The sequence below is a fragment of the Ranitomeya imitator genome, chromosome 6, assembly GCF_032444005.1.
Source record: "Ranitomeya imitator isolate aRanImi1 chromosome 6, aRanImi1.pri, whole genome shotgun sequence".
Classification (NCBI taxonomy): domain Eukaryota; kingdom Metazoa; phylum Chordata; class Amphibia; order Anura; family Dendrobatidae; genus Ranitomeya; species Ranitomeya imitator.
The window spans coordinates 20,929,767-20,946,909 of NC_091287.1; the positions used below are offsets into that span (position 1 = coordinate 20,929,767).

The 17,143-nt window shown below is 35.1% G+C and overlaps 1 protein-coding gene across 1 annotated transcript in view; it reads left to right on the top strand.

The window, feature by feature from the left end:
• The first annotated feature begins 1,977 nt into the window (after positions 1-1,977).
• The window catches only part of MEOX2 (mesenchyme homeobox 2), an 84,131-nt gene continuing 68,965 nt past the window's right edge, over positions 1,978-17,143 (top strand). Inside the window, exon 1 of the mRNA XM_069729307.1 lies at positions 1,978-2,762. Within this exon, the coding sequence (XP_069585408.1) occupies positions 2,264-2,762 (499 nt within the window). The 5' untranslated portion in view covers positions 1,978-2,263. The remainder of the gene's footprint in view (positions 2,763-17,143) is intronic.

A 17,143-nucleotide genomic window follows, 5' to 3' on the forward strand; every position in this document is an offset into this window, starting at 1 on the left:
GCAGAATTCATGGTTCAATTTACCACAGCAAGTCTTCCAGGTCATGAAGCAGCAAAACAGCCCAAGACCATCACACTACCACCACCATATTTTACTGTTGGTATGATGTTCATTTTCTGACATGTTGTGTTACTTATACATAATAGATGAAATGGGACATGCAAATTCCAAAAAGATCAACTTTTGTCTTGTCAGTCCACAGAGTATTCTCACAAAAGTCTTGGGAATCATCAAGATGTTTTCTGGCAAAACTGAGACAAGCCTTTATGTTCTTATAGCTAAGCAGTGGTTTTCGTCTTGAAACTCTGCGATGCAGACCATTTTTGCGCAGTCTCTTTCTTATGGCGGACTCATGAACACTGACCTACACTGAGGCAAATGAGGCCTGCAGTTCTTTGGATGTTGTTGTGGGGTCTTTTTCTCGACCTCTTGGATTAGTCATTGCTGCACTCTGGGGGTAATTTTGGTTGGCCGGCCACTCCTGGGAAACTTTACCACTGTCCCTTGTTTTCACCATTTGTGGATAATGGCTCTCACTGTGGTTCACTGGAGTTCCAAAGCTTTAGAAATGGCTTTATAACCTTTTCCAGACTGAGATATCTCAGTTACTTTGTTTCTCATTTGTTACAGAATTTCTTTTGGATCGAGGCATGATGTCTAGCTTTTGAGGATCTTTTGGTCTACTTCACTTTGTCAGGCAGCTCCTATTTAAGTGATTTCTTAATTGAGAACAGGTGTGGCAGTAATCAGGCCTGGGTGTGGCTAGAGTATTTGAACTCAGCTCTCCAAAGATGTGATAAACCACAGTTAATTTTATATTAAATTTTCACCAAGCAGCCCACTGAGTGACAGGTCACTGGAATCATTGTCTCTTTTCCCATATTATGCTGCTCTCAGATTACAAAGCAAAAACCTGAAATTGCTATTTGTGAGATAAATAGATATATAGATAGATAATAGATAGATGGATAATAGATAGATAGATAATATAGATAGATAGATGATAGATAATAGATAGATAATAGATAATAGATAGATAATAGATAGATAATAGATGGATAATAGATAGATAATAGATAATAGATAGATAATAGATAGATAATAGATAATAGATAGATAATAGATAGATAGATAGATAATAGATAGATAATAGATAGATAGATAGATAGATAGATAGATAGATAATAGATGATTGATAGATAGATAGATAGATAGATAGGTAATGGATAGATTATAGATAGATAGATAATATATAGATAATAGACAATAGATAGATAATAGATAGATAACAGATAGATAATAGATAGATAGATAATAGATACTAGATAAATAATAGATGATAGATAGATAGATAATAGATAGCAGATAGATAATAGATAGATAATAGATAATAGATAAATAATAGATAATAGATAGACAAAAGATAGATAATAGATAGATAATAGATAGATAAATAGATAATAGATAGATAATAGATAGATAGATAATAGATAATAGATGATAGATAGATAATAGATAGATAATAGATAGATTATTATTAGTATTTAGATAGATAGATAGATGATCGATAGATAATAGATAGATAGATAGATACGTAGAGGCCATAGAACTTCCCAGCTCTCTTTGTGTCGAGATATTTGCTAACATTGAATACATGACTTATTATAAATTTATTTGTAAGGCTGAGATACAATTGTCCCCCTTGTGTGCCCACCTGACGGGACTAGATAGATAGATATGGGATGGATAGATCCATGGACGGATCACTAGATCTCTGCACTTGTGGCCATTCCTGCGCAGTCCGGCTCCGCTCCTCCGCCCCCGGTGCAGGTCCATTGTGGGGATGATGCTGTTGCATCTCTCAGAAATGAGTGTGAAGTTCTGGAGCCAGTTGTGGTCAGTGCTGTGTTGCTGCGCCGGCCGGCCCCCGGCTCACATTACACACTATTTATATCCTCTCTTAGTTGTTTCCCCCTTAAAGCAGCTCTGTGGGACCACCTCTACTGCTGTAACCTCTCCTACTGCTGACATCTGAGCAGCTCACAGAAAGCTCATCTTGGTCAGTGTACAGTGGCTGCAGCCGGAGATGAGACAGGCCACCAGGCTGAAGACCTGGATTATCCGCTCTGCCCTGTGATTAGCGCGCCGCCACCGCCGCTGCTGCCACCATTCGGGAAAACTATCATTTTACAGTGATAAGTGACAGCGTTGTGGAGTTTCATCCTTGGTAACTCTGCTGCCGGCAACTTGAAACTTGCATGCCATGGAACACACACTGTTTGGCTGCCTGCGCAGCCCCCATGCCACCTCGCAGAGCTTGCACCCTTTTGCCCAATCTTCGCTGGCCCTCCATGGAAGATCAGATCATATGTCCTATCCTGATATCTCTTCGTCTTCATCCTCTTGCATAATTGCTGGCTATCCCAACGAGGAGGGCATGTTTGGAAGTCAGCATCACAGAGGGCATCATCACCATCACCATCAGCAGCAACAGCACCACCACCACCAGAGCTTGCAATCTAACTGGCACATTCCTCAGATGTCCTCACACCTGGCCTCCACCCGACACAGTCTTTGCCTTCAGCAGGAATCTGGACCTCCACAACTTGGAAGCAGCCCCCCTATATTGTGTTCAAACGCCAGTAACCTGGGCACTAATAGCTCGTCAGGCTCAGCTTGTGCGAGTGGGGACTATGGTAGGCAGACCCTCTCCCCTTCTGACACAGAAAAGAGGTCAGGCAAAAGGAAAAGTGACAGCTCAGGTAAGAGCGCGTAGACGGTGAGGGCTTTCATCGGCATCACTTGCCATGGGCCGAATATTCCCTCGACTTTTACAAACTTTCTATCCCAAGGTGTAGCAGGCGCTAAGCATCTCGGCATAGCTATCATGGCGCGCTGACGCCAACGGCTTAGCTTGGTCACGTGGCCTCGATAGGCGATTTGTGTACCGACACCCGACACACAGAACAAACATTTGGGCGCCATGAATATTGGTCCGGCGCGCCAAGCCCGCCGAGCGGTTATAAATAAGGTTCCGCCGAGAAGTCTTCGAATTTTGCTACATATTTAAGGTTCTTTCTGTGGGGAATAGATACAGATAGATTCCAAAAATGTATTCTTACCTTCCTTCTGATTCCATTCATATTAAGGCATGTCCTAACCATGGATCTGGGGTTACTAGGAACCAGCAAAAAAAAAAAAAAAAAAAATTATATCAACTTTTTTGGAAAAAAAAAAGTTTTCCAAATTTCCACAACTTTTCTGTCTTTCCTAAAAAGTTGTGGAAATTTGGAAAACTTTTTTTTTTTTTCCAAAGTTCCGTAATTACTTTCTATAAGTTTTGATGTCCATCATATAATGGATAATGTATCTAATAGAATATTATCTAATTTCTTGTTGTATCTGAAGCAGTATAAGTCACGGAACAAGGGGTCTTACAGTATGAAATCAAAGTCGCAAGGCTCAATAAAAGTCGTTACTTTAGTATCCTGTCTGATACAAGTCATAGATGCTGCAAGCTTGGAGATAAGAGTTCAAATATTAATCCATTTACAATATTAATATGGCGGCAATTTTTTAAGAAAATCAGTAGCAAGTGTATTTTTTTCTATAGGCTGCATAACACGCTCCCAATGTATCATTACTATGTATTTATTTAAAATGCTTTTTTTTTCCACATTATTATTTGTATTTATTATTTTATTTTTATTTTGTTTAGCATTTTTTAATTTAAGAAAAAAACTAATTACATTAGAAATATTTCATTAGCAAAAATGATCATCCTGACAATATATCAGTATCGACTTTTGCCTTTCTATACGATAGCGACCGTAATGGTCGTCAACCTCAACTTTCACCTTTACCTTTTTTTTTTTTTTTTTTTTGAAAGTTGCAAACTTTTTATTTCTTCGTATTCTTTTTCTTCCTAACTTTTTGCATAACTTTCGGAAGATCGGAATGGATTTCAGCCCTTCTGGCTTGGCACAGTCATTAAGATATTAGTGTAATCCTGTTATCTCAGCTGCTACTGAGCGATTTACACTCTTGTTGAAATCTTCACTTGCAAAGGATAAATGACATCCAAATTGTCATTTTTTTAGGGGGACCCTGAGCAACTCGAAATGCGTCCTTTCATCATTACAATAATAAACTATCCTTTTTTTTTTTTTTTTTTTTTTACAATTTTGAGTTTATTTTTAAATTATTAGTTAACATTTTTTTGTCATTTAAATGTCATTTGCTTAATAAAAAATTATATATATTTAATATTTTTTTTAATTATTTCACATTAATCATACAATTTGTCTCCAATTAAATAAGTAAAATTTTAAACATTAGTTTCCAGCAGTGTAACAGTCTTAAAATAAATAAATAAAATAATAATAATAAAAATAATAATAATATTTTAATGGTTCAGAATATTTGTTATTTAAGTACAAATATTTCCAATTTTCATTCTAATACATCATATTTCAATAACTTTGCTTTGTATGTTTTTTTTTGTCATATTCTTATTTTTTTCAGATGAGATAGCAAATCGCAAGTTAGGACATTGAAAGTGAAATTAATTAAATGATTAAAAAACATCATGTAAAAAAACTAAAAAGAAAAACAAAAATTTAGAGAGGGTTCCTATACATTAAGCTGACCGATTTATGCACCTTCACTTTTTTTTTTACTGAGCCATAATTTCACCTTATCATAACACAATATGTGCGCTAGAGCCATTACTTTGAAATGTTAATTTTAATTTTGTATATATCTTAATTTCTTCCATTTTCATACTCAATGTATTCTTTTTTAGTTTATTTTACACTTATGCAATTTATTGTTTTTTTTGGTCAAATTTTGCCTATATTTAAACTATGTTTCAAGGTGCTATAAAAATAAATAAAAATAATGATAAATTCATTTTATTATTTAAATTACTATAAAAAGTATAATTTAGCAAAAAAAAAAAAATAGCAAAATACATACCAATTTATTTAATTGTTGAAAATAACATTCAGAAGTTTTTGGGGGGAATTTTCACTCTTATTATTGCTACGTATCTTATTATGACTTTATGCCATTAGGAAAACTAACAAGGAATCTTAAAGGTCTGCGTTTAATCACCAAATTATCAATATCTTTAGCCCACAAACCTTATACTCTAGTTTTCTTGCTTGATTCAGGCTCTATAACTTGCTCAGGTGTTTGTTGGAAACTCGCAGAACCGTTGCCTTTCTCGCCCTTTATAAGCCACTTACAGCATTCCTGGGAATTGAGGAATTTTATACCATATGTAGCAATATACTGTATTTTGCAGAAAAAAAAGACACTAAATCAAAGCACCAAGATACTGTCCATCATTTATTTAATCATACTCCTAACAACATGGAAATATTAAATAGAATGTTACCAAATGGACAATTTATAACATGAAAACATCATTAGATATTGAACTGGGAATCAACCAATCGCTTTTCTCCGATTACTTCACTGATTGAGTCATTATTGTTCTATTCCTCAGATCAATTTCTCACCTTTTGTTATTTATTAATATCACAAACAAAAAAACAACCATTTCATGCAAGGTCTATTACAAAACTTTAAAAAGAGCAAATGTATATTGTATAATATAATTTATCTTTACATATCTATATACAAATAAATTATCTTCTCCTATCCCCTTATTCATACCATATCTTCATGCTTATAGATTTATTACCAATCTATCTATTATTTATCTATCTATTATCTATCTGTATTTCTTTAACAAGTATTTGTTTTATCTACGCATTAATTTTCAATTAAGAAAAAAAGACAAATGAGCATAATAGTGACGACGAGTACAAGCTTTAAGAAACTGACTATATATCACAATATTGAACAAAGCATAAAGGCAGCACTCCAACTGAGAAAATGATGAAACCTCCTATATGCATCCATACATGTATTTGACATTTTGGCTCAACTCTAGAGAGTCATTTTGCATTATCTATCTATCTATCTATCTATCTATCTATCTATCTATCTATCTATTTATCTATCTATCTATCTATTATCTATCTATTATCTATCTATCTATTATCTATCTATCTATTATCTATCTATCTATCTATCTATCTATCTATCTATCTATTATCTATTATCTATCTCTCTATCTATCTATTATCTATCTATCTATCTATCTATTATCTATCTATTATCTATCATCTATCTATCTATCTATCTATCTATCTATTATCTATCTATCTATTATCTATCTATTATCTATCTATCTATCTATCTATTATCTATCTATTATCTATCTATCATCTATCTATTATCTATCTATTATCTATCTATTATCTATCTATCATCTATCTATATCTATATATTATCTATTATCCATTTATCCATCTATTATCTATTTTCTATATATTATCCATTTATCTATCTATCTTACTGCTATATACAATATATATTGGCCAATTCATAAGAGTCCACCAGCCATGACAAGGTGACCTCTTTCTGATGGGACCTTATCTATCTGTCTATCTATCTATCTATCTATCTGTCTATCATCTATTATCTATCTATTATCTATTATCTATCTATCTATTATCTATCTATCTATCTATTATCTATCTATTATCTATCATCTATTATCTATCTATTATCTATTATCTATCTATTATCTATCTATTATCTATCTATTATCTATTATCTATCTATTATCTATCTATCTATCTATCATCTATCTATCTATTATCTATCTATCTATCTTTCTATCTATTATCTATCTATCTATTATCTATCTATAATTTATCTATTATCTATCTATTATCTATCTATCTATCTATTATCTATCTATTATCTATCTATCTATTATATATCTGTCTATTATCTATCTATCTATTCATCCATCCATCCATCCATCTCTTTAATAATAGATCAAAATATTTAATACTTTGGAGATTGATAGATTTCTAGGAGTGCGTAGAATTCTATTTTGCTCATACCCGCATGGACCTTTGTAAAGTGCGAGTTTCTTACATTTATGTCCAGATTCAGTTATGGCCAATGTATAATATCCATCTTCTTAATTCACATTTCCTCGCAGATTCTTGCCGTTGACCTTGCGCCTTTACAGTGCTGTAGCTTCCCTTACTCCCCGGAGACGTCTTGTTAAAATATCCTTTTGTATATTTTCCCTGCGCAGTAAGCTGAGAGGAGTAATGACTTGGGAAAACATAATTCCAATGTCAAAACTTTGGTTATTTTTTTAACCCTAATAATGTACATTCATGACACTACAAATTCCTGAGGGCCTTTACCGGCACCTTACTGGTACCATTGTTGCTTCCATTTGCGCAGTTTTAGGATATTCGTGCTCCAATGAAGATTGCAGAAACGTTTATGGTAAATAGCAGCGTAACCTGCGCGATCCTGGCCGCCGTATACCGCCTCCTGTCCGTCTGTACAGTACTGGGCTTATTATAAAGGTGCTGTTGGGATATTATGACTTATTATAACTTTGCTCCTCGCTGTAGTGTTATACTTGTTGTATTGTGTCTGTGAATGGCAGGCGATGAAATGATGGGGTCCTGCCATCTACTGAACTGGGTACCTAAGCCATTAGTGTGTGATATTGTCTGTAGAGCTGATGTATCAAAGCTTGATGTATGTGATACTGTCTACGAATCCAATGTATCTAAGCTTCTGTTGAATTAGTGTAGCTAAGTCTATCATGAGCACTACTGCTTTCTGATCTGATGCATCTAAGTTTATTATGTCGGCTGAGCTGTCGTATCTAAGCTTATCATGTGCAATACTCTCTACTCAGCAACTGTATCTACATTTCCTGTGGGATACTGAGCAGTTGTATCTAAGCTCATCCTGAGTGATACTGTCTGCTGATCAATTTATGGATATAATGTGTGATAATCTCCAGAAACTGCTGAGCACTACAACCCCCAGCATGTAATGTTACTGGAGCCCCCACTAATCACTGCAAGGACTTAATTTACCAGAAACGTCGCCCAACATAAGTAACGAAAAGACCAATAGAAAGAGTCTCTAAATATAAGCCTCATCCAACTCATTATCTATCTGCATATATTATCTGTTATCTATTATCTATCTATTATGTGTTATCTATCTATTATCAATTATCTATCATCTATCTATTATCTATCTATTATCCATATATTATCTATCTATTATCTATCTATTATCTATCTATCATCTATCTATATACTATCTATCTATTATCTATTATCTATTATCTTTCTATCTATTATCTATTATCTATCTATTATCTATTATCTATCATCTATCTATTATCTATCTATTATCTATTATCTATCTATTATCTATCATCTATTATCTATCTATCTATCTATCTATCTATTATCTATCATCTATCTATTATCTATTATCTATCATCTATCTATTATCTATATATCTATTATCTATCTATTATCTATCATCTATGTATTATCTATTATCTATCTATCTATCTATTATCTATCATCTATCTATATATCTATTATCTGTCTATTATCTATCTATAATTTATCTATCTATCTATTATCTATCTATCTATTATCTATCTATCTATTATCTATCTATCTATCTATTATCTATCTATCTATTATTTGTCTATCTCTGATCTATCTATCATCTATCTATTATCTATCTGTCTATTATCTATCTATAATTTATCTATTATCTGTCTATCTATCATCTATCTATCTATTATCTATCTATCTATTATCTATCTATCATCTATCTATTATCTATCTGTCTATTATCTATCTATAATTTATCTATCTATTATCTATCTATTATCTATCTATCTATCTATCTATCTATCTATCTATCTATCTATCTGATCCCTGCAACATAAAGACCTTTTTTCTTACCTTCTATATAAACCCTTGAATATGGGTGATTATTTCAATACTGATTGTCTGACTACAGCTATGATCATTACATTTTATATTTATAGAAATAAATCAATGTTCCGGCTCCTATAAGCAGATTGGTTTTATCACCTAGAAGCCATATTTCAGGCCCAGCAGATGCTACGAGCTGAACTGGTTAAATATAGATGCCGTTGGTCTTATTTGAGGGAAATCTAGCTTCTGAAGCGGTCAGCCGCTCTATAACAGAAGGTCGGTGACGTCCACAGCTTCTCTCACCTTAGTTCCCTTATAATAACTATCATTGTTCTCCGAAACTTATTTTTTAGATACATTTCTTTTTTTTAAATGAGTCTAAGCCCAAAGTGGCAGAATATCTAAATTTCAACCCAAGACCCCCAGGAGCCTGAGATAAGCACGTATTGGGTCTGATAAGATCATTCAATCTTTGCCTAGATTCTTTACATTTTCTTTGATGACCAACTTTGGTTTAAATGAAACTAAATTCCAATTCAGTTGCCAAATTCTAGGACAGTCCTTAAAAATTGTAAGACGTCCGTGATTTTTTTGAAGCTGAAGAAACTTATACAGATTATTTCGACTGTAATTATCATCACCAGGTAATGTCGTCATATCAGAATTATGGGCTGTAGACGTGGATCGAGTCTTACCATAATGATTTCTTATGGTTTCCAAAGTGCATAAAAAAATATTGTCTGTTCGTGATTTTTTGATAAGTTGTCCAGAAAAAATGAAACGTCAATTTGGCGACCCCGGTCCAGGTGTCTTAAAGTAACAACATGGGTTTTTTTTTGGTTAAGACATTCCCTAAACACACCTTATACATTTATATCTACATTTGTCTGTTGGATATAGGGATATACAGGAGAAGACTATCTGGAAGTGGGGAATCCAAAAACATTTTTAAGTTCTTAAACTGGGATTTAAGAAAAAAAAATTGTAAAAACAAAAAAGTTATTGGAAATAAAATGTCATAACGTGAGGTTAGTTTTGACTCTTGTGGATCATATAATGAAAGTTCTTCTGGAAGATCCTATCTTCTGTCTAGGTCTTCAGGCTTGTCCATGTCATAGTCTGGACTTTTTGGATCGTCTACATTGTCTTCTAATTTCCCTTTTAACTCTTGCAAAATTTGCTTTAAGTTGAGATTTTTTTTCTTGGGTTGGCCAAACGTCTAACCATAAAGTCCATGTCCTACTACTTTACTGCTCGACTTTAATCTCCTAAAAGAACCACAAATCTTAGAAAGTCTGTTGCCACTTCTTCAGGCAAATGATGACTTTCTCCAGGGTTTTTTATGTTTAACTTTCCAAGCGTCTAAGTTCCTCATCGTATGTCTTGAAGGTCGATCCTTGGTAATTAATAATCGATTCAAAAATGGTAAAATTTGCTTTTCCGTCAAGGTTGAATATTTCAAGCCTTGCGTCACGATTCTCTGTTGGATGCTTTTAACTTCTAGGGCTGAAGTTTCACAACTTACGGATCCTCTTTATGCGTGGTCTAGTTGACTTCAATGTAAAGTTTAAACAGGCTTAGATTTCCAAAATAAAATGTATGCGAATTATCATAACTCATATTTTGCAAAAATTGTCTGAAACACCAATTTAGCCCCAGACAACCGTTTTAGAATTGAGTTGACTTAGAATTGACGATTATGTCATATTTAATTGTTTTAAATAATTACGAACAGTTTATTATTTTAACAAATTTTAACAATTATTCTAAAATATTTCGACCCAGATTGTTTTGAAACTGCAACGTTCATCATGTCCTCTGTCTACTGTGTAAGGAGCAATGGAATGAAGCATTTCTTAGGCGCTTGCACTTTTTTATTCGTATGGGTTATTTTTTTGTGGTTTATTACTTGTTTAAAGCTTCTATTTGTTGTACTGTCTTTTATAGAAGGAATTGGTTATCTCTGGGTATCACTTTAGTTGTGATTGATTGAACTAGATTCGGCGGGCCCATATTATTTTGCTGTCCCGCTAGGAGGTGTAAATATTTTAAATGGTTTTAATTGCATCCTTTTTTTTTACATTATGTTTAAGAAAGTCCATCTATGAGTGTCCCTACGTACGTTACCCTCTTTGAGAAAGCTGACCGCAAAACGTGCGTCGGGGCCGTGGAATTGGGAGAATCATCTGTACACATATGGGTAAGACCTGTGATCTTATGTTTTGATTGGGATTCAATATGGAGGATCTTATTTGCACATTCATGTACCTCATGGACTCTATTTAGACCATGAGATTGTCCTCAATATTGGTATTTGTGATCTTCACAACTTAACCCAGAACGATTAGGCTCTCCCATTTCAATTTTGAAAAAAAAAACTCATCTAAAGTAATTATTTTAAAGCAGATTTAATTAAAATTGAAACATTATAGTTAATAAAGATAAACTTGTAGTTTGCGCTCAGTTTCCTCTAAAGGAAAGTAGAAACTGAAAATGTTTTCATTTTTTAAGAAGGTTTTAGAGAGTTTCCGCTTAGTTTACCAAGTCTTTTTTGGAGCGGAAACTGAGATTAAATTCTCAAAAACTCCAAATTCCTCAAAAACTTGGATTTTCTGCTCCAAAAACTTCTCAAAAAACTCTGTGTGCACATAAGTCAGATCCTTCTCTGAAAACTCAATAAAATGACTCGGTTGCACGTAACCTAAGATTATGTTGACTGAGTTTTTTAACATATTCAAAAACTGCAAATGGAAACTACTTCAGGAAACTCTTCTTATTTGACGAATTTTTGTAGAAGATTTTCTTTCCAGAAACGGTCTTTGAAGAATTATGGAAGCAATTTTGATGAGTTGTTTTCCTGAATTGCTCTTTACAGCTTTCTGGTTGGACAGTGCCAAGTTTGGAAAAGGATCTGTCACTAAGGCTATGTACACACAAAGTCTTTTTGCTGGATTTTGGGAGCAGAAACACGGCAGAAACTATGTTTTTTTAGGTTCTTTGATATTTGAATTATTATTTGGGGTGTTTCCGCTCAATTTCTGCTCCAAAAACTCCTCAAAACCTCTGCGTACACATAGCGTAAGATGTGACATGCACTTTTTTTGTCACATGCCATCTTTCATAAGAGGAGAAAAAAGCTCAAAAACTCCACATATGAACAGCAAATTCAATTTCCAGTAGACATTAATAGGAAGAGTTTTTCAAGTGATTTTTGAGGAGTATTTTGGAGAGGATACGCTCCAAAAAAAAAAACTACTCAAACACTCTGTGTGAACAATGCCTACATTTTCCTATCCTGAAGAATACAGGCAAATTTTCCCCTATATATTGTAGGTCAGTGGTGTCTGAAAAGGCTTCTGAGAGGAATGCAGGGGGTTTCTACCCTTTTGGTACTGCTCAAAGATATTTGTTACCCATTATCTGACATGAAGGACGGGATCATTAATATTGACAGTTTGATAAGTTTTATCAGTGTGATCCTCGTGCAGAAATCATGGCACTTCGGGTCTCAGCTGCTATCAGTGAGGTCATTAATGGTCATTTGTGGAAAGTTCTGCTGCTGAATGCACTTGGGCAAATCATCAAGATCCTCTGCTGGCAGCTCCTGTGTAATCACCGACCAACGACTTCTCCAACTTGCTCGATGGGAGACAAGTCTAGATATGCCGCAGCCTTGGGAGCACATTTAGGCCATGCAGGCGGCCCACAGTAGCACCAACAACATACAACTCGGGGGTTTTGTATTGAAAAATGGCACCTAGGACACTTTGGAAAGATGACCACACCACTGGTTCCACAATTGATTCACTCTGTAGTACAAGTGAAATCTGATGTCACAAGCCAAACCTAAGATGACAAACCTCTACAGACACCACCAGAAGGTATTTGCGTGACATTGGGCTACGAACCAGACATCTGAATATAGGTGCTCTATTGACCTCACATTGCCCGCATCATCATTGTGCAGACAAATAACAATAGAGGATGGAATGGAGGTCTGTCCGCTTCAGCGATGAGTCCCGGTTTTATCTTGGATGTACTGTTAGCCAGAGATTGTTCTGAAGACCACATGGAAAACACTATGAAAATCCCTTCACGAGGGAAAATGAAAGTATCTCAGGATCCATTTCTCAACACGACTAAACCAGGCCACATGTTGCTCGTTCTACTGTGAGATCCCATGGTTACAGTGCCTCCATACTTGTCTCCCACTGAGCACATTTGCGACGTCATTTGTCGGTGATTATGCAGGAGCTGCCAGCAGTGGGTCTTGATGATTTGTCCAATTGCATTCAGAGGCAGAACCTTCCTCAGATGACCAATAAAGGGTTGTCCACAACTAGGACAACCCCTTCTTAAGCCTATACTCACCTCCTGTGCTGGTATCATTCCTGCGGTGTCAGCAATCACTCTCCCCGGGGCTGTAATGCGGTGCAATGACACGTGATGCATGGCACCCAATCAGCGCTTGCGTCAGCGTCCCCGCCTTCGGACAAACTGAACATGAAGAGGAAGTCCGGGCTACAGCTGATCCTTGGCTTCCTCTTCATGTTGAGTTTGTCTGAAGGTACAGACTATGACACCAGCGTTGATTGAGCATTGGCATCATGTGTCACAACACCGCATCACAGCACCAGGTAGAGTGAGTGCCGACACCGTGGGAACGGTGGCGGCACGGGAGGAGTGTATAGGCTTTAGTATTTGATCAGGGTCAAACATTTAGTTAAATAAGAAGTTGTCCTAATAGTGGACATCCTCTTTAATGACCTCAATGATAGCAGCCGAGGCTGGAAGTGTCGGGATACCTGCACATGGCTTGTTCTCTAGACTGAAGAAATCCAAAGGTTGTGAAAGTTTTGTTTCCGTTTCTCCATCATTTGCAAGTCAGTAACGACTCCATCTCGTGATTTTGAGGATTCAACGACATTTTCTTCTTGGTGGATTATTGAGGATTGTACATGTAGAATATATATACTGTATATAGATACAGAGAGTGAATTTGATCATTACCCTGATGCTCTGCCCGTACAATCCTTTCTCCTTCTGTGTTCCCTCTAAGCCCAGCAACATGGAAAGGAAAGCGTAAAAACAACACACTAATGAGGTCAACGATCTCAGTGACAGATATAAGTGTCTGCACAGTGTGGCATTTTTTAACTATATCTTTTCCAGACCGCCCAGGCAACGCAAAATGTAAGACGACCAGTCACTTACCTATCATGTAAGGATAAAGTTGTACGATCAGAACTCCCTTCTAATGACCGACCGGCGTTTTATATTTACTTTATGTTACTTTCTTCATTCGGATTGTATTAAGTTGTGCATTATATTTCTTCTTCTATTTTTGTTACCTTGCATTTTATTCGATTCTTGCTTGTGACATTATAGATCTGGAAAAAAAAAAACTTTATTCATTCTAAAATAAATGTAATCATTCAAGTAACAAAGTTACAGTAGAAGTAATCTCAGTGTTACTATGTTCAGTATTATAGTTTTTTCTTGCTTTTGATATATTCTACAGTGTTACATCCAATAAAACATAATTGTGCCTTTTTTAAATTACGGTATTAATTTTAACCATATGCTTTAAACTTTGTGTACTTTTCTCACTTTCTACATGTCGGATGTTATCTTCTTTGCATTAAAAAAAAAACTGGAAAAAAAGAAAATAATTTGTTAAAGTGTGTAAAAATAAAAATAGAGAAAGATATTGTGTAAAGATTTCCAGTATACAGACGTAGCGGTATTATTTACACACCGCATGACGCTATATACAAACATGTAGAATATAGCGACGTATCGGCAGGCAGATAGTTTCATATGACATGATATACCCTGATGATAATAGACGCTCACAGTTTGTGTGCAGAGTGACATTGGCCACACTGTGTACGTGATATGTCGGTATTTTTATTTAACCTGATGATGATGTATTATACACTGTACTGCACTCTATGGTAGATAGTAATGTGTCTGTAGTATATGTAAGAGGTGGATACTGAAATACTAGATACATGGATGTATTTATAGCGTCCTGCTATTAATGTATAGTGATGACATAGTGTCCCCGGCACTATGCAGCAATGGTATGCACAGTATAATACCGCTACGTCTTCATTACCGGGTTTGCCGTGACTTAAGGACAAATTTATTGATGTGTTTGTGCCAAAACCTTGGAAAAAAAATGTGTCTTTTTTTCATTTAAAATTACAGTTGTAAAATGTAAATTTAATGCAGTACCGTGAAAAAGTCTTCATAACTTTTCCCCATTATTATTTCACGCTATACCCCAAACGCAAATGTATTTTATTGGGATTTTCTGTGATACCAACACTATGTAACAAGTATTTGTGATGTGGAAAGGAAATGATACGAGGTTTTCTAAATATTTTAAAAATATAAATCTGGACAGCCCCCAAGTCAGTACGTAAGACCACCTTTCACTGTAATCATTGCTGCAGTCTACGGTGTCTGTCTCTCCAGCTTCGCAAATCTACTGGTGACATTTTGCCCATTCTTTGCACACTCGCTCTCGCTCAGTGAAAATGGAGAAGTCTGTAATCGGTAATTTTCACGTCTTGTCACAGATTCTCTGGGGTTTGGGTCTGGACTGTAACAGGGCCGTTCACACACATGAATATCCTCTGATCTAAACCCTCCATTGTAGCTCAGACAGGATGTTTGGGGTTATTGTTCTACTGGAAGGTGAACCTACATCCCAGTCTGAGTCTCAGGTTTTTTGCAGTCTCTAACAGGTTTCCCTCCAGGATTGTCCTGTATTTAGCTCCATCCATCGTCCCATCAACTCTGAACCAGCTTCCCTGCCCCTACTGGAGAAAAGCCTCCCCACAGCATGATGCCGCCACCACCACGTGTGATGGTGGGGATGGTGTTTTCAGACTCATTTGTTGGTTTTCTACCTTAGACAGCGGTTTGTATTTAGCCTAAAAAGTTCTCCTTTAGTCTCATCCGACCAGAGCACCTTCTTCCACATGCTTGTTGTGTCTTCTACATGGCTTTTTGCAAACTGCAAACCGGACTTTTTATGGCTACGAAAAGGTCTTTCTTCTTGTCATTCTTCCATTAAGGTCAGATTTGTGCAGTATACAACTAATAGTTGTCCTGTGGACAGATTCTCCTACATGAGCTGTGGATCTCTGCAGCTCCTCCACAGTGACCATTGGCCTCTTGGCTGCTTCTCTAATTAGTGCTCTCCTTAATTGGGATGTTAGGTTATGTGGACGGCCATGTCGTGGTAGGTTTACAGTTGTGCTATACTCCTTCCATTTTTGGATGATGGATTGAACATTGCTTCGTGAGATGTTCAGAGCTTCAGCTATACTTTATAACCTAATCCTAGTTTACTTTTCTCCTCAACTTTATCTCTGACCTGTCTGCTGAGCTCCTTGGTATTCATGATGTTGTTTTATTCCTAAAGTTATCACACAAACCTCTGAGATCTATCTATCTATCTATCTATCTATCTATCTATCTATCTATTATTTATCTATCTATCTATCTATCTATTATCTATCTACCTATCTATCTATCTATCTATCTATCTATCTATTATCTATCTATTATCTATCTATATCTACCTATTATCTATCTATCTATCTATTATCTATCTATCTATCTATCTATCTAATTTCTTCTATCTATCTATCTATTATCTATCTATCTATTATCTATCTATCTATCTATTATCTATCTACCTATCTATCTATCTATCTATCTATTATCTATCTATTATCTATCTCTATCTACCTATTATCTATCTATCTATCTATCTATCTATTATCTATCTATCTATCTATCTATCTATCTATCTATCTATCTATCTATCTATCTATCTAATTTCTTCTATCTATCTATCTATTATCTATCTATCTATTGTCTATCTATCTATCTATCTATTATCTATCTATCTATCTATCTATCTATCTATCTATCTATCTATCTATCTATCTATCATCTATCTATCACATATCCATTCATTTATCTATATACAGAAGAGGGTGAAATGTGTAAACCTTTACCCCCATCCTAAAAATATAAAAACAAACATTAAAAATTAAAAAAAAAGCCCTGAATATTTTATTTTGGCTGCTTTTACCTATAACTGGACATGACTATAAACTATAAAATGTGTCTGAGTTTCAATTCCAAAATATTAATCCTTCTTTTGAGGTTATTACATTATAGGGAAAAAATGTCAAAATCCCAACTTATAATAGGATAAAATTTACTAATGAGTATATATTTTTTATTTTTTT